The sequence below is a fragment of the Canis aureus genome, chromosome 32 (genome assembly GCF_053574225.1).
Source record: "Canis aureus isolate CA01 chromosome 32, VMU_Caureus_v.1.0, whole genome shotgun sequence".
Classification (NCBI taxonomy): Eukaryota; Metazoa; Chordata; class Mammalia; order Carnivora; family Canidae; genus Canis; species Canis aureus.
The window spans coordinates 22,689,789-22,708,016 of NC_135642.1; the positions used below are offsets into that span (position 1 = coordinate 22,689,789).

General features: G+C 46.3%; 1 protein-coding gene across 2 annotated transcripts in view; it reads right to left on the reverse strand.

Annotated features, from left to right (window-relative positions):
* The window catches only part of MYO5C (myosin VC), a 94,875-nt gene that overhangs the window by 41,490 nt on the left and 35,157 nt on the right, over positions 1-18,228 (reverse strand). For both annotated transcript variants that reach the window (XM_077881131.1, XM_077881130.1), the window contains exons 11-21: positions 15,099-15,180; positions 13,584-13,724; positions 11,791-11,916; positions 9,473-9,556; positions 6,736-6,870; positions 6,211-6,308; positions 4,980-5,066; positions 4,391-4,502; positions 3,385-3,596; positions 1,058-1,223; positions 584-730 (exon numbers count right to left, since the gene is read on the reverse strand). In XM_077881131.1, the coding sequence (XP_077737257.1) occupies positions 584-730; positions 1,058-1,223; positions 3,385-3,596; positions 4,391-4,502; positions 4,980-5,066; positions 6,211-6,308; positions 6,736-6,870; positions 9,473-9,556; positions 11,791-11,916; positions 13,584-13,724; positions 15,099-15,180 (1,390 nt within the window). The remainder of the gene's footprint in view (positions 1-583; positions 731-1,057; positions 1,224-3,384; positions 3,597-4,390; positions 4,503-4,979; positions 5,067-6,210; positions 6,309-6,735; positions 6,871-9,472; positions 9,557-11,790; positions 11,917-13,583; positions 13,725-15,098; positions 15,181-18,228) is intronic.

Here is an 18,228-nt window from a genome sequence, read left to right on the forward strand (position 1 = left end):
GGCTGATTCAAGCTTACCCTGGGAGAACCTTGGTATTATTTGGGACAGGCCCAGGAATGAGTTTTAGAGATCTGGGTACTGCATGTAGCCCTTCCCCATGGGCTAAGAGCATGTGGATTTTGTTTCCTACCGGTGGGAACAGTATGAGCCCTCTCCCCAAGACTGGCAGGGCTGCAGTTAGACCATATAGACTGTTGGGCAAATTAGAAAGTAACAACTCCTCTGAGCACACAGTCCTGAGGGAGCCTGGCATGGCATGCAGACATCTTTGTGCAGATGAGGAAAAGGCACCCCTGCCTCAAGGCAGCCCAGCTTTGTACCGGGACGCGTGGTTTGGCCAAAGCAAGCATGGCTGGATTTCAGCCCCACCTATACTCTTGGGCAGCTGCCCTTGTGCAGTGTACAACCTATACAACAACATGTAGTAGCCCTTTACAGTGTACTTCTGTCTTCTAGATCAAGTGGTCCAGGTAAACTATTTGATACAGGCATAAATCTTAAGCCCATTCGCTAAGGAATTGGCCCAGGACAAAATACATCTGTTAGAAAAAGTACATATGAGAGATGCATTAGGAACACCTACCTGATCTTCTAGCTTTTTCTGCAAACGCTGGACCCTGTAAGTAAGCTGAATGTTGAGCACGAATCGTCGGATACTCTGGAATCTGCGTCTGGCCAGCCACGCTCGTGCATATTTCTGAAGGATCACTGCCTTGTGTTCCTCCAGCATCTTCAAAACAAGATTTTATGAAATGCACATTGGCTTTCCAATTGTTTCTCTCATCAACTCCTCCAACGTTGAGAGATTCAACTACCAAAATATTCTCACGGCGTAAAATACAAATTTCATGTAATCAATCCCCAGAGTCGCACTATACCTAGAGCTTTGAAATAATAACCAAACCTACTTGTGGCGGACATATATGAACAGACAGGTCTCCTTACTGTCTATGAAGGTCTCCACGCAGAAAACCAATGAGTCACTGTGACTGGTGAAAAATAACCTGGGGAGCCCTGGGGAACCCGTGCCTAAGAAAGCGTGGGGTCTCGGCCATACCTTTCGATACCTCCTCCTTGCTAGGAGTCCTCGGGTGTAGGCCTGGATGGTGATGGTGGCCACGCGAATCAGCTGATACAAATTGCGGACGAGATACCCACGGCAGTACTTCTGGATGATTATGGCTGCCCATGCTTCTTTCAAGGCTGTGGCCGTAACAGCTTTCCTTGGTTAAAAAGGGTGCAGAGTCAATCTGTTACCCACAGAGCACTGACTTCTAGGGCACAGTGATGAGCTTGCACAGCATTTTTCCTTTTCACTGAGGAATATTCAAATGTTTTGCAAATCTACCCATTAAACTCTAAACCTATGGACTCTAATGCCCACTGGAAGTCATTCTCATCACCTCTCCTTTTCACCCTGATCTGAACGTGGATCTGCTCCAGCCCAGGGGAACAACATGGCAGCTGACACACTCTTCACATCCAGGGCGATCAATCCACCGTCACTCACATATGTGAAAACAAAACTGGGCTTTGGCATCGCACTTGCTCATTCAGCCTTGTGGGAAATCACGCCAGAGGCTCTAGATCAGGGGTTGGCAAACTACCTGGGGACCTTCCAGCCTTCCACCTGTGTTGTCCAGCGTTATAGGGACATGGCTACACCTAGTATTTGGACAATACCCATGGCTTATAACAGCAGAGTTGAATACCTGTGAGAAACTGCAAGGCCCCCAAAGCCCAAATATTCGGCTCCTACAGAAAAGGCTTGTCAAGTCCTATTTAAAGGACTGGAGGTGAAGGTTAAGTTCTTACCTTCAGCGTTAACAACTTCACATAGCAGACAGACTTATAAATGGCCAGGTGGGATAAGAGGAAAAATAAAATAACTACTAAAAGATCTGTGAGAGAGGTCTTAGAGAACTATCATTCTGCTTGTGAGCCGGCCCTTGGTGGAAAAGTGGAATTTCTGTAAACAGTGGAAGGTTGGAAAAGACATTTCAAGTTGAGGACCAGTGAACACACAGAGGGTTAACAATGCCTGAAATATTCAGAAAAAGAGAATTTGTCTGTAACTGTCAGAATATAAGACACATGAAAAAAAATAGTGAGGTTGGAAAAATAGAGACCGTTTGTTATTTTAAAAATATATTTAGTGAATGCCAACTATGGTGTAAGAAAGGTTCTGGTCCTCCCAGACCTTCCATCCCTACGAATGCACCTAGGCCATGGAGGGCCTTGAACACTGTCAAAGACTAAGTGTAGGAAACAGGGGTCACTGGAGGCATTGAGGGCAAGTGGCTCCACCAGGCCCTGCCTGCTTTAGGAAGACAGGCAGCAGGGGGAGGCTGTGCTATGGGACCATGAGGCAAGCGCTGGTGGAGGCCTAATCTAGGGCAGGGGGGTGGGAATGGAATGATGGGACAGACACAAGAGGCAAGCAGGGGGAGAACTGTCCAGTCATGGCGATTCCCAGACAGAAAGGGGGCATGAGTTGGGCAGGAAGATAGCCCTGGGTTTTCCTGCCCTGGAGACTGCTGCTGTTGACTGGCCCAGGGCATGGGAGGCCAAGACTGGCTGCGGATACGGTACGATGGTCCCCTGGGGTGGAATGGCAGGCCCAGTTTGGAGCATGCTGAGAAGAAGTCATAAAGAAGCCCAGATGTTGCTGGAGGTTAGGCCTCAAGCTCAGGAAGAGGTCAGGTTCAGGGATACAGCCTGAGCCTTACACAGCTGCCTTCTCAGCTATCCTCACAGCAGCCAAGGAGGAGGCAGTGCAGACACACACTAGCACACGGTGCTGTCCGCGGAGCATACTGTCTCACTGGCCAGCCCAGCATAGCCTCTTGGGGGCACTCAGTGAGGGGTAGGACTGCCCTCCACTCAGCCATCCCCTTGGGAGGTGCTCTGTGCTTGCTTGCAGAGCCTTGCCAGGGATCCCCTCAGGTGTGACCTGCCCCCCAACCTCCCAGCCCACGATCTGCAGGTAGGCTGGCCAGTGGCTACTCATGGTGTCTTAACTTAGGGGCTTCACCAGGACCCTGATTGTCTTAGGCATTTTAAGTTCTCACAGAAAAGGGGTCCAGTCCCTCTACCTGGTCTCACTGAGGTTCTGACTTTCTTCAGCAAAACCTTGATGGGAGCTTCCTCTCTTCAGGGTCCTAAGTGTCATCTCTGCCATTGGAATGGGAGGCAGAGTCAGCACTACATGCCCTAAGGACATGACCTTCTCATCTCCAGGCTCCTGGCCGCCATGGGAGGGCACCCACACACACACCTGTGGCTCTCAAGGACAAAGGCCATTTGTCCTTGACAAGCCCCTCCCCCTGAGGTGAGAGGTCAAGAGAGCCTCACCGCTTCTGCCCCTTCTTGGCTCCAGCATACCTCACAGTTTGCTGGCCCCGGAAGTACTGCTGGATAGTCAAGGCAGCTTGTCTTTCTCGGAGGAACTTTTTTCTCTGGAGCCAGCCACGGATGTGCTTTTGTATCACAACACAACTCTGCCTGAGCTTATCCAGTCGGAGTTTCTCTAAATAGGCCACTTGTCCTGCTCTGAAGAAAATTTTGGTTTTACCAAACTGGTATTGATTAGAATCCTGGAAGAGAAAAATGAGAGAATCAGAAATAAAATCTTTCAGAGTTTCTATAGTATTTGGAAAAGATGCTTAGAGATTCGAAGACACCAAAACATTGTTATTTTGATGCATCTGTTCCTTGACATAAAACAGAAAAATTCTGATCATGACCCCAAAATTTATTTTTTGGGATGTCTGTTTAAAGCCACTGGGGGAAGAAATGGACTTGAGGTCCAGGGATCTGTCTGTGAGGTGACAGGGGTGTGTGCATGCTTGGTGATTCTTAGTTGGGCCACTGGGGAGCTTCAGCTTCTCATGTGTGGTTTCTACAATTAGAGTAGACCCTAGAAAGGCCTGGCTTCTGTCTTCATTTCGGTTTGTCTTCACCACCCCTTTTCTGGCCATGGTACCACCATCCCCACTTCCTTCTGATCACAACTCATTGCTGCAGCAATGACCCAAATCCACACAGAGTGCCCTGTCTGGGACCCCCCTGGGGTAGAGACATGTCAGTTGACCAGGTGCTCTAAGCCAGGTCCATCAAAGCTCCTTAGATCGTGGGAAGACAACATAGGAGAGGAGGACTGTAGTGGAGGTCAGAGCTTGAGTCTGGGTCCCTTATGGTGACACCTGCTCTCAGGAGATGGTACGCCCATGAGTCTGCTCTGATCTCAGCACACAAATGTTTGGGGCATATTTTCTTTCTTCTTTGGCATTCATGGCAATACTTCCTGAGGCAGGCAGGTAGGGAAACATATTTGGAAGGTGGGCATCTTCATAAGAGCCCGTCATTCGAAAAGCTGAGCAAGACTGACCTGGATGAGCCTGTGTAAAACCACTTTGCACACTTCCTTTTTATCACCAAATGAAAGCTCCTGTTTGGTCATGAGCACACCGTAGCGACTGTAGAATTCGATGTATGTCCACCTGTAAAGTCAAACAGGATCTGAGGCGGCGTGGCAGTGAGGAAGTGTGGCCTGTCTGTGGATCCCACTGCTGATGGGGTGGGGGTGGGGTGGAGTTGGTGGGGTGATGGTGCTGACCTTTGACCTCGCCCTGAGTACACCTGTGTGTTCCCCGTGCAGTATTTCTGCTAACACTCGCCTCACCAATTGTGCTGTACCCCCCCTTCAGCTCCCTCTCCCAGGAGCAGTGGGGAGGCAGCTGGAGACAGTCACTGGCAGTGGAAATGGGGGATGGGGTGGTCGGGGGGCCCCCATCCCTCACACCGCCACCGGTCGCCCTAAGCACAGTGGGAAAAATCTTGGGGGGCATCTTGGGGGCATCTTATGCAAGTATCTAACAAAAAGTCTGGCAGCCGCTCCCTTGGTTCTCAGGAGGCCTGAAGTTGGGAAGATCCCCCCTCCCCACCCCACTGCCCGGAAGCAAGGAGTGACAGCGAACCTGGAAGGGTAGCTCTGCGCGCTAATGCGAATCGTTTCTAAAACGCCACAGGCTCGCAGCTGCTGAACAATCCTTTTGGAGTCGAACCTGAAAGAAGATGTGTGTTAGGATGCGTGTTAGCCATGATGACAGACAAACATGCCCATGAGCAGCGCAGCAGAGCCGCCGGGAGTGTGCGCCCCGGGGGAGTGGGGTCCGCCTCTGGGACCCCCACACCAGGCACCCAGCAGCTACTCCACAGACACCTGTTGCAGGGGAGATGAGAACAGCAGCTCTGCGAAGAGTTTGGGAAGCTGACTGAAGTGGTGGGGAAAGGACAGATTCAGAGAGCAGAAGCAGGGAGGAGACTTCGCGGGGAATGGCCTTCGGTGACAAGCTGATGCATGTCAGCTTCGCATGACACCCAGAGCAGAAGAAACATTCCCGCCTGCGTCGTCCTAGTGCCCATCTGATGCTAGAATCACCTTTATGGGACACCCCCTGGCTGAGGTCTGAGCCCCTGGTGGGCACCCCCACACATATTCACCACCTCCAGGGACCGTGCACACCCCTCAGACCCCTCTCAGCTCTAGCCAGCTCAAAGACACTGCAACGCCCACTCCTAGTCTGGGGGCTTTCCTGGGGGCCCCGGAGAGCAAGTCTCATCTCATGCTGTATTTGAGGGTGAAACCTCTGTTCCTCTACCACCTTCCTTTAAAAAAACACATTTTCTTTCTTACTGAGTTATCATCGAAAGGCAGGATCATAGTAGCTTGAGGTGTACAACACAGTGACACGGTACTTGTGCATATTGTGAAACAATCACAGTAAGTCTGGATCACACTCATCACCATACATAGTTACAACAGTTTCTTTCTTGTGATGAGGACCTTTAGGATCTACTCTCATAGTAACTTTCAAACACACAATAGAGTGTTATTAACTATAGTCACCATGCTATACACAAATTATTCTTAGAACTTAGGAAACGCTCTGGCTTTCTCAGTTGCACAAACCTTAGTTGCAGACTATTCTTTCAGAGCTAGCCCTTTTGCTTCATCCTGGAGACAAGCTGGTTTAGCCTCCTTAGAGGCATTGTGCTGGCTAACAGTTTATGTAAAGGATGGGGTTGCTCTGAATCATTAAAAAACCCAGAAACAGTGAAGTGCAAGAGAATTATAAGCAAATTCTCCAACATTGTGACAGAAATGACCTCCTTGGTGTTTTCCCTCTACTGCATAGGAACACTTACTCAAAGGGTAATTTCTCATCGTTTGGCTTGATGCATCGGACATAGTGGGGTGTGGTTGCATTGAGGGTTTCCATGAGCAAGTACAGAGAGCCGCGGAACTAGGAAACAAGGTCAGAGAACAGATGTCATGTTGAAATTTGATGCTTAGATCGAGGCCAAAAAAAAAAAAAAAAAAAAGGAAGGCCCAACATTGGTAAATTAAGAAGAAAAGTTAACTTCATGTCTCAACATCTATTATGAAAGATTTCAATCCATGACTATGATTATTAGCATATCCTATATCCAATTATCCCAAATAGCAGGGAACTTAGCAAACATGTGGTTTGCTCAGGTGCATGTAACATTGAAGGCTGAGGTGTGATGATGATGAACTGTGGCCTTTCTTTGTACTTCCATATGTACTGGATGTGAAGCAGCTCAGTGCCCATGTCCAGGCCTGGAAGATGGGGACTACTGTGGCCTGGCTCCCGGGGGTGGTCTGGCCTAGGCCCCAGGCCCCCTCACCCTCAGATACTTTCTGGGTACCTTGCTCCCCACTGTGGTCCGGAACTGCTTGTTGTTTGGCTTGATAAGTGGCTTTGCAGATTTAACTGTGATCGCTGAACCAAAAGGGGAAGGAGGAACCGGATTTTCTTGAAAAAAGTTGGCACAGAGATGAAACTGGAAAGAACAGAGAGGATTCTAATGTCCAAAGGTGTTCACTCACAGTTATCAGCTGATGCAAACCACGTAAATGGCCACTACAACCCCAGGTAAGATGAGGTCAGTAGTCTCAACCAATCTCTACAGCCAAATCTGAATCCCAGAAGGGGACTGTCCTTCCTCCAGATGACACATGGCTTCTTTCCAGGAATATGAACAGAGGGTAAATCTGTGCAAATGTCTATGTGGGTACCTGGGTCTGTATGCTGTTTCTACACCAGGAATCTCCTCCCTCCTACCTCACATTTTCATCCCTGCACATCCAAACTCTACCCATCATTCAGGGTTCTATTAAAATATTTTCTAGGGGATCCCTGGGTGGCTCAGCGGTTAAGCGCCTGCCTTCAGCCTACAGTGTGATCCTGGAGACCCGGGATGGAGTCCCACGTCGGGCTCCCCACATGGAGCCTGCTTCTCCCTCTGCCTGTGTCTCTGCCTCTCTCTCCTCTCTCTGTGACTATCATGAATAAATAAATAAATAAATAAATAATCTAAAAAAATATTTTCTAGCTCCATCTCTGGCACTTGCTTAGACTAATGTTAAAAAAAAAAAAGTAAAAAAAATTGTGCTCAACTCAAATTAATTCCGATTTCTTCTAAGTGAAAAAATCCTTTACTTGTGAGTGTCTTCTAAGATACTCATTACTTTCTATCATGCATCAATTACTTCTTTAAATGTCTTATCTGCTTAGAGTTAAATTCATTTTTTTCCTTTAAATCAGACACTGACAATCTCCTGTGGGGGGAAAATCCCTGTCTAATGAATCCTTGTATGTCTGGCTGTGAAACCAGTGGATCTGAATGTCCCACGCCTCTGAGAACCTTTGTGCTGAGCAGAGACCCATCCGTGCTTTCATGTGATCTGCATCCATCTTCTAGACTGGACCCCAGGGTATGCTTGGGGACGAGTAAGCAATTGGTGAATTAAATCAACTAATTTTGTACACAAGATGCAGGCCACTTCCACATTGAATTCTCTAACATAAATTGGTTTTAATAACTGAAGTTGTCATGCTTATGACTTACTTATGACTGTTAGTAGAAATGCTCATGCTTATATGGGAAATTGTCAAAATACTTGAATATCAACAAAGGATCAAGGATCTTTTTTTTTTGATAAAATAATTTTTCTTGGTGTTCAATTTACCAACATACAGAATAACACCCAGTGCTCATCCTGTCAAGTGCCCCCCTCAGTGCCCGTCACCCACTCACCCCCACCCCCCTCCCTTGTCCCCTTCCACCACCCCTAGTTTGTTTCCCAGAGTTAGGAGTCTTTATGTTCTGTCTCCCTTTCTGATATTTCCCACACATTTCTTCTCCCTTCCCTTATATTCCCTTTCACTATTATTTATATTCCCCAAATGAATGAGAACATACACTAGGATCAAGGATCTTTTAAAGAAAAAGAAAAATAGGGCAATCCCGGTGGCTCAACGGTTTAGCACCGCCTTCAGTCCAGGGCGTGATCCTGGAGACCCGAGATTGAGTCCCATATCAGGCTCCCTGCATGGAGCCTGCTTCTCTCTCTGCCTATGTCTCTGCCTCTCTCTCTCTCTCTGTGTGTTTCTCTCATGAATAAATAAAATCTTTAAAAACACACACATACAAAAGAAAAATAAGTACAATCTAACCAAATATTTACAAAATGAAGGCTCGTGTATGGAATATTCTTTTTTAAAGATTATCTATCTATCTATCTATCTATCTATCTATCTATCTATCTATTCATGAGAGACAGAGACAGAGAGAGAGAGAGAGAGAGAGAGGTGCAAAGACACAGGCAGAGGGAGAAGCAGGCTCCATGCAGGGAGCCTGATGTGGGACTCGATCCTGGGACTCCAGGATCACGCCCTGGGCCCAAGGCACTTGCTAAACTGCTGAGCCACCCAGGCGTCCCACGTATGGAATATTCTTATTTTCAAATGTTAATAAGGAAATGTTCGAAGAGGAAAAGAAAAAGCCAGAAGTTATTCCTTTGGTGACACTACTTCTCATAAAGAACTGTGGATTCAGGGAGCTTGCACATCAGAACCAGCACCCTTTTCCCCAGGTCACCCTCTCCTTGTGTTGCCCTGGTTTCTTTTATGTGCTTAGCACTACCTGCCATTGCCACTTATGTGGTTAGGGTATGTTACTCCCTCTAGAACGTGAGCTTCACGAGGGCAGGAACCCTGACTGCCTTGTTCACTGCTGCATCAGGAATCTAGGACCAGTGATGGCACATGGTAGGTGCTCCATAAATATCTGTGGATGAATGAATCAAATGTGAACTGTGGCTCTTTAACTGGTTATATATTAGCTATCTTTCCTTTCTGGTATCCACACATTTGATTTCTGATTTTGTATCTAATGAATAATTATTTGGATGCTTTCAGAAGCTTGATACATATTTTAGTCCCAATTCCAAAACAGTTATTTTTCTACGTCTGAGCTACAGGTTGCCACTGTAAGACAGTACACACGCCCACATACTTCTTACTCTTTCCTGATGAACATCTAGGTCCGTGTCAAGTTACATAAGGAATAACATTAATTACCTCTTAGGGACCTTACCAACCTTGCTTGCTCTCAGGGTTTCAACCAACATGTCATAGACGGTATCTCTGTTCTTTTCAAGGAAACCTTCACATTTATATTCTACCTATGTAGAGAAAGGATTTAATTATTTCCAAAGAAGAAAAGCAAACAGCATCTAAATATCATAGTTTTTCTCTTTTTCTTTTTCAACAATGACTAATGAAGGACCTAAAAAGGCAATCTTCTAAAAAGAGATTCAGTTTCTGTTTTTTACAGCAAATCATTTATATAAAACCTTCAAAGCTGGGAATATGTCATCTGATGGAAAGAGCCAGGCTTTCCCAATCCTGGATTTTTCACTAGCCACTGATCACTCGGTATTCACCTATGGGTTCCCTCTAGCCACAGGTGACCGGTCATTCCCTGCGATGTGTGCAGTCAATACACACATAAGTCTAAGAACTGGCTTGGGGTTCACTCTGCCTTTGAAGCCATCAGGAGGAGGAAAAAACCTCAGTGTTGCCCTTTGTGTTCAAACAGAAATATTTCCCTAAATAGCATTAATATGGTAGAAAGAATATCTGACCATTTGATCGCAGAGTGTTCAAGGGCCACTGAAGCCCTTAGAATCAAGTATAGTGGGTAAATGTTTGCACTGCTTGAATTTGGCTTCGAAAAACTCCACACAACCCTTTCTGATCCATGAGGCTTCTTGAACCCCTCAAACAACATATCCAGGGTAGTTGCTTAAATATTCAAACTCCAAAAGTTTATGCCTCTGGGTTACATAGTTTATTATGTGACATATATTTTTCATAGGTTAGAAAACACATCTAAAATAAAATTTTAATGACTGTTCATCAACAGGCTTTTAGCAGATTCTGGAATCTGGAGGCAGAGAGAGTGCTCACAGACCCTTGGGCAAGTACTTTGCTTTGTTCCCTTAAGTGAGGAAGGGTCCTTGCTGTGCAGAGTTTGGGTTAAGAACCAGGAACTCTGGCTGTGTGTAAACACTCCCTGGTGAATGAAGACCTTGGATTGCTGTATAGATTCTTCCAGGCTGGTGGTGTGAGCCTCTGGTTTAAAAGGGCAAAGATATAATAATGTAGAGCTGGCCTGATCCAGGGAGACCATCTGTGGGCACAGTCACAGGTGCCTCTCTTGGGAGCTCTGGGGGCTGCGGGAAAATGTGCTGACTTGTTGCATCTAAGCACAGCCGTCTCACTTTCAAAATCATTGTATTTCCCTGGCTAAGTAAATTGAGAACCTAAGTTAATCTTACAGTGCGTGTGGTTTCTCCCTACCAACCTGCAGTCCACCCAAAATGCTGCTTTGAAGAGGTTCTTCTTAGAAGTGCCAGGGGTGAGAGAATTAAATGTGCAGAAACCAAGTACCATGAAGAGGGTCTTGAAGTAAATCCCATATGTGTATGGGAAAGTCTGATACCTTTTTTCCCCTGCTTTCCCCCATGGGATCCCAGCTGTGGAATTGCAAAAGACAACAACTAGAAAATATAACCTCAGATATTATCATTCACTTCATATGCATCTTTGCAGGAATCAATAATGCTACCAGGTTTTTACAGTGCTCCTCTAGTCCACAAAGTTCATCACAGAATTTCTAGCTTGTTGTCCCCTCCCCTGCCATCTCAGTCACAATGAATACTCTGACTCCCAGCACTAGCACTGTTCCCATGATCCCAAGGCACTGACCAGGCCCCTAGGGTGACACCCAACTGCTAAGGGCAGGAGTTTCTTAGGGAAGGAAAACAAAATGAAACATATGTTTATGGCAAGTGGTGATGGTGATTTTTCTTTTTTCCCTCTTTCCTAAGCTTTCTGTAATGTAATTTTAAAATAACTTCTTCTTTTTATTAAAGTCACATGTTTAATAAAGAATAATAGATCTATAAAGAAGAAAATAAAGATCACCTAGAAAAAGCAACATCTTGGGCCAGCCTATGTTACCACTGTAAAACATATACCACAATGTAATAAAGAAAGAAAACCTCAAAAAAAAAAAAAAGATATAGCTTTCATTATAGAAAACAATTATGCTATTTTGAGGACAATTTCATAGAGGAAAAAAACTGATAAGACACTAATGAATTCACGGTAAAGCCAAAATCAGAAATGAGGTCTACTAGCAGCAGACTTATCTTTAAAGCAGTACAGCTGAAATTCATATTTTGTAATAAAAACAAATTAAAAACTGTTAAACACATGCACACGTATCCTTCATCACAGCTACGTGCCAAGTGTGCTTGAATCTGGCCAGAGAAGTCCCCGGCTTCTAGCTGCACCTAGGAAACCACACCAGCTCCAGGGAAGACAGCACTGCTCCAGACCCTCACTGTACCTTGTCAGCAAAGTGCTGGATGATAAAGGATGTATTTGACATTCTGGGTTTTTCGAACAAAGAGTTCTTGTTGACAAAATTATTATATAGCTTTTGAAGCCAGTTTTCATCAGTTCCTTGTGGTAACTGCAAGAGAAAAGCAAACCAAATAGTAGGGAAGAAAAGTAGAGATGAGAGATTAATAGAGGCACAGAAAAGTTCTAATTCTGACAAACCAAGGTGAACTGATGCCTCAGAGTGAGCTGCTTACATCTGCGGCTCCTTTCTATAGAGCAGCTCAAGGTACACGTCTGTCCTTGATCCCAACAGTCTTTAGAGTGTCATTTAAACAGACATATTGATGCCCTTTTAGAAGAACAAAATGTTATAAACTAGAAGGAAATGGACATAGAGTGACTCAAGAGTGAAGAAATTTATTTTTGCAAAGTGGCAGTATTCCTATTATTTCTTCCCAAAGAAGTCTAAAAGGTTTAGGGGAAAAAATAGCATAGATTCCATTACATGAATGTGAGTTCTGTTCTCAGTTGGATGGGGAAAGGCGAATAACCTAAATGTAGTGCTCCCCACCTCGCCTCCGTCTCAGGAAAATAGCTTTTTTTTTTTTTTTTTTTTTCCATTTTACAGGCTATTGAATAACCACTTCCTCAAACAAAGCTAGTTGCAAAACTTGTTCTTCATACTGGTGATATGGAAGCGATCAGTGATATTCAGCCCCGGGTCAGTGAATACCCCATTGTGTCCAAATGACTCCTGCATGCTGCTCTGTGATAGTGATCACCTAGCGAACATCTGTGTAGAGGAGGTACAAATATTTCCTAGAGGCTGCCTTGGCCTGTGCACCCTGCCCTCACTAGATCATTCCAGAATGCTTAGCCCTGCTGCCAGCCCTTTAATCTTGTATCACTCCAGGGGCTGAAACACGGGCAGTACCAGAAAGGATAATCTGTGAGAAAAAGTGTAGAATTGAGAATTTCAGGGAGAAAGGCCAGTTAGTCTTCAACATTATGACTTTTTTTTTTAAAGAAATAAATCTCTGGAAAAGGAAACTAAACCTATGTTTAAACATCATAATATAATCTTTAAAAATATTTATTTATTTTTATGTTAAACCACCAAGTTTGGGGATAATTTATTTCTTTTAATTTAAATTTTAGTGAACATACAGTGCCATATTGGTATCTAGAGTAGAAACCAATTCACTGAGTCATCACTTACACATAACACCCCAAAATACAATCTTCAAACCAAAAAACGAGTACTTTCCTGGGGATTATTTGTCCCTGTGACCCCATGAGGGACACTGCTAGGCTGGCCCACTGTAAAGGTGGCTCTTCCTAGAGGGAGATAATAACAGGAGAACTAGAGACCTCTTCTCTTGAATTGTATGATACTGATTTTTCAGCTACACCTCCCAGTGGATGACTCACAAGAAAGAGGAAATAAAACTCAATTCTTGTTAGTCATTAACAAGTGGTATGAGGTTACCTGCTATTTTCACTTCCATTCTACATACGCCTTGGACAGCCTCAAAGGGCTTCTCCTTGCTGGACATGACCTGAGATGTTGTGCACAGTACCTAAAGGTGGGCTACACATGAAGAGGGTGGGAAGCTCAGCTGGCCCTCTGGGGTTCCTACTATGGACTGCTATCCCAACATTAACATCATCAATTGGGTAACATGTCAGGAATTCACACACACACACACACACACACACACACACACACATCCAGTTTGTAATATTCTCATCTGTTACTATGCAGAAGTTGAACAACAACAAAAAAATTTAAGTTACCAAGCATTCTTCATCCAGTAGTTCCAAAATACCCATTTTTGCTTCAATCAGGTCAATAACTGGTTGATTGTCATAAAAATCTATCAGCGTCCAAGGGATATCTTCCTTCATGTATTCTTCTTGTTCAAGTTTAAAGACATGCTGGAAATCCAGAAATTAATAGAGTAAATAAAACAGAACATTAAAGTGTGCTTCCAAAGTCCAGGACGTGAGCATTTGGAAAACACAGATACCTGACTGTTTTGTAATGTTTAGGGAAGACTTTGAGGTGCAGATACCCATGATGGATGATGCAGAGTTCCTGACATGATCCTCCCACCTGGTCTGAGTGGGACCCCACATCCTGTTGCCTCCAACACGGAGCCCACTCAGGGTGGTCCTGCAACCCCTCCCTGCTCACAGCACTGCCGCTTTCCAAGACAGATGCAGCCTCTAGGGCTGGGTGGGAGCCAGCCTGCCTGAGAATGCTGGCTGTGAGGACAGTGTCAGAAGCCAACACGTGGACAACTTTGTTCATGACTAGTTCAGGCCATAAGGGTGCCAGGGAGGCTCCCCAGAGATCTGGCTTGGGCTCATCCTAACTGCAAGTGGTGGGGAGAGAAGGGGTAGCAAGGAGAAAGCCTCCCACAGAAGATCCCTCTGCCACCACAGAAGCCCAATCGGAGGTTGTGAAACATGACTCTTACACAAGCCAGAGAGAGCAGAGTAGTGATGGGGGCGGAGGGGAATGCAAAGGATGGTGGGGTGACTTCAGGTGAGTCATGCAGCATATCTACCTGGAATAAGCTTTACTTGTAGTTATGAAATACTAAACTTCTAGGGAATCCTTGAGAATGCTAACAAAACATAAATTTGCAATGGGGTGAAATTTAATGTTATACATGGATTAATTCTAAAGTGCAGAAAAGGAAAGAAAAGAAACACTTACTATGATTCAATGTTAGGTCTACTCCTCATAACAATATTAGGCAGGCGGATACCAGTGACTTGTTTTTCCAAAAGAAGAAACTGAGGTTCTGAGCCTGAGGTCTCAGAAGAAGAAGGCGGGAGAGCAGAGAGTCAAAGCCAGTTCTCTTTGAGCAAAAGTCCATGCTCTCCATGATGTCATACTATTTTTTCCTCAGGAATTGTTTGAGAGAAGCTGAATTTCAACAGATGAGCAGGAATTTGCCAGATCAAGAAGAAGGGATGGGGAAAGGACAGGAGCCGGTGGGTTATGGCACAGAGGGGAGCAGGTACAAACATAAAGAGGCTTGCAAGGCCCTGGGGCCTTCAGGAAACTCCAGCATTTGGTCCTGCTGCTCAGAGGGTCTGTGAGCAGGTGCAGGCAGGTGATGGACTCGGCTGAGCTCATGCCAGGCGGCTAGAACAGGATGGAATAGGCTGGGAAGGTGTGATTTCAAGACAGGGCCACAAGGTGGTGCAGTGACCCAGCGTGGGGCTCCTCTGAGGGGAGGCCGTGGTGCACACGCAGGGCTGAGAACCAAGTTTCAAGAAGGCGGAAGAGTCACCTACCAGGTTAAACTGCTGCTGCAGCTTCTCATTAGCGTAATTGATGCAAAACTGTTCAAAGCTGTTCACATCAAAGGTTTCAAAACTGAAATATGGTTTGAACAAGTTAAAACATCCGTGCAGGGCACATGCATTTGTTTACAGATAAGCATTTTTTGACAAACTTCATAGTTTAAAAGTTGGCTGTTTTCTGCAAGTTTTAACTACGCTTCATAGCTTCTGGTTTTAATATCCTGGCAGTTTATAAATCATCTTTTTCCAGGCGGCCTCTGGAAGGAATCTGGTGTGTACAAAACGCCTACCCTGAGGCGGCCTCATGACAGGCTGGTCACAGTGGGCTGTTTGCTTCACATAACAGCGCCCACAAACAATTACTCTCTTTGTGGATGAGGAGCTAAAGCTGCGAGAGGTCACGAAGCATGCCTGAGGTCACGCAGGGAGTGTCGGACTCAGTGGAGAACCTGCCTGCCCACAGCACCTGTGCTTGGGGCGGGGGGGCGGACAAGGCCGCTGCTCCCCACTCTGCTGAGTGAGGGGCGGCACAGCTCTGCCTCCCCACGGCCTGGCTTCAGGGTTTGGAAGACAAGGGCAAGGTCAGTAAAGAGCCTACAGCACAGCAGATGCCAAGGCGTCTATTTTCAGACTTTGAATACTTGTCTCTAGAGTTGCAAACCCAGGGCCTGGGAGGAGGCAGGTGGTGAGAGAAACAGGAAGCAGGTGGAGGCAGCGCTGCCGTGAGCGGTGCGTGGGCCACAAGCAGGGCTGTCCCCCGGGGCAGCTGTCGCTCAGCCCCTGGCCGCGACCAGGACTAGCACTGGGCTGGCTGTGAGACCGCCCGACCCCCAAGGAAGCTGGGAATGTGAACTGGCGCGTGAACTCTCTCACTCTACAGCCAGGTGAACGCTCCTGCCAGGAGGAAGCTGAGCGCTGCAGGTATCGGGCTTGGTGCTCCGCCACCTCACTTAACCCTGACGCGCAGGGCGCGGGACCAGCAGGACCCCTCGTCACACCTGACGGCCAGAGGCCAACAGCAGCAAGTGGTACCAGACAAGCATTTTGACCCCAGCTCTGGGGTCTCCAAAGCCTTGGTTCTTAATGGCTCTAATCGTGAGTGGTTCCTGCTGGCTCCAACCGCGGTTCCCTGGGAATCCCACTTGACTAACCCAGGTTGGCTCAGGTAGGAATTTCTGAGTGGGTTAAGGACCTGGATGGTGCTCTAGACAGCTCCAGGGTGACTCAAAGCAGGAGTAGAACCCACATAGCTCGGGCTGGGGGTGAGTCCAGAGGGCCTCGTGGTGCTCCACGGCCCACAGCCAGGGCCAAAGGGGAGGCTTTCTAGAGCAGGGGTGGAATATCAAATATCAATTATTTTCCTGTCCTCTTACATACTCCTTCTTCCAAAAACGGGCCCTCAGATCTGAAATTCAAAACCCACGGAAGGACCTAAATCTTGGACCTAAAATGCCAGAAGCACATTAGCTATTACAACACTTCACGTGTGAATGATGCTTATGGTTCTTAAGATGCCTTCACAATTTTTTCCATTTGAAGTTCATCATAACCCTGCGCGAGGGGCCCCAGCTTACAGAGGCAGAAACGAGGTTTGGAGAGGTCTTGTGACTTTCTTGGGGCCACACAGTGGTGCCACAGCACTCCCTCTCCGGGTCGCGACCCCCAGCCCTGGGCCTTGCTCACTCTGGGTGCACGGCACGTAGACGCCAACTGGCTGGGGAACCACAAGGTTTCATGTTGTTCTGAGCCGAAACCTCAAGGCTCACAGCTTTGCCTGTCATCACTTTCAGTGCTCGTAACTTCTCCTTTGAGGCTGCTGTATTTCCAGGTCCAACTGAGCCCAGTTCTCTCAAAAGCTGCCTGGCGTGCATGAGCCGGGGCTGATCCACAGGAACATGCCAGATGGGGAGAGGCCTGAAAGGGTTCACCCCAGGCAGCAGCAGCAGCACTCAGAAAGGACCTCATTCTTTTAGAGGGGCCTGTTAGTTCTGACATGGCAGCAAGCACTCAACCTTTAGCGTTTTTGAAGAGGATTTTAATTTTAAAATTTTAATTTAAGGTCTACTCTAAGCATGTTCTTATAAATTTAGTTACTGTCTCAGGTTTGCTCACTTAACCAAAACTTCGAATTCCTTATCCCATTGGCCTCCAGGCTTCATGGATCTGACTCCTGCCTGCCTGACTCCTCACTCACTTCGTGTACTCAGCTGCCTCCTCTCTCCCCTGGCCCCTGTTATCTCTGGCACATCCATCTGCTCTCTACTTATTCCCATCACAAGAACCATCCCAATCTCTAATTGCCTGCCGGCTTTCTCCACTAAAATTTAAGTCCCAAAAAGACATGGGCCATATGCCTATTCTGTTTATCAATCCCACCCATCACATGTCTGGCACTTAAATAGGTGTTGACTGAATGGAATAATATATCCTTAGAGGACTGTTTATTTTTAAGACATTTAAAAACACAGAAAAGAACAGAATACTATAGCAATCACGTAACTCTACCAATAATAGAGACCATTGTTTAAAAAGACTATTTCTTTTTAAAAGTCTACTTAGATTCTCACTGGCTCCTCAAATCCTCTTTGTAGCACAAGACAAGGTAAATCATTTACTAGACTATCCCAGTAACGTATCAATATTTTAGAACTGTTGACATACGCTATTAATTGGGAGTCACATGTATTAACTCAGAATCTAAATTAAACAAAGTACCTCCCTTGAGGCACTGTCTCACATTACACAGCTATGGGAAAGCCGATTCTCTGCACCTGGGTAAAAGTTCAACAGCATCATCACGGCCCATCTGCTGTGGGGGCTCTCCCCTTTGTATGGGGAGGAGGGGTTGGCCTACTGCTCACTGGGTGGGAGGGAACACACTCCAGGCTGAGGGGGACACCTTGAATGGAATGATCTGCCTGAGAAACCAGGACTGGTCCTGGGAGGGGTGAAGCGTTGAGCATCTGAAGGCAGCTGTTGACAAACAAAAGCCTGAGCACCAAGAAGCCTGAGAACCTGCCTCCACGCTGGCCTGCCCTCACTCATGCCATCTGGGGATGCTATAAGCATCTTGGGCACACATGTGGCCTTGGATTTAGAAAAAGGAGGACCAGGCAAAGAG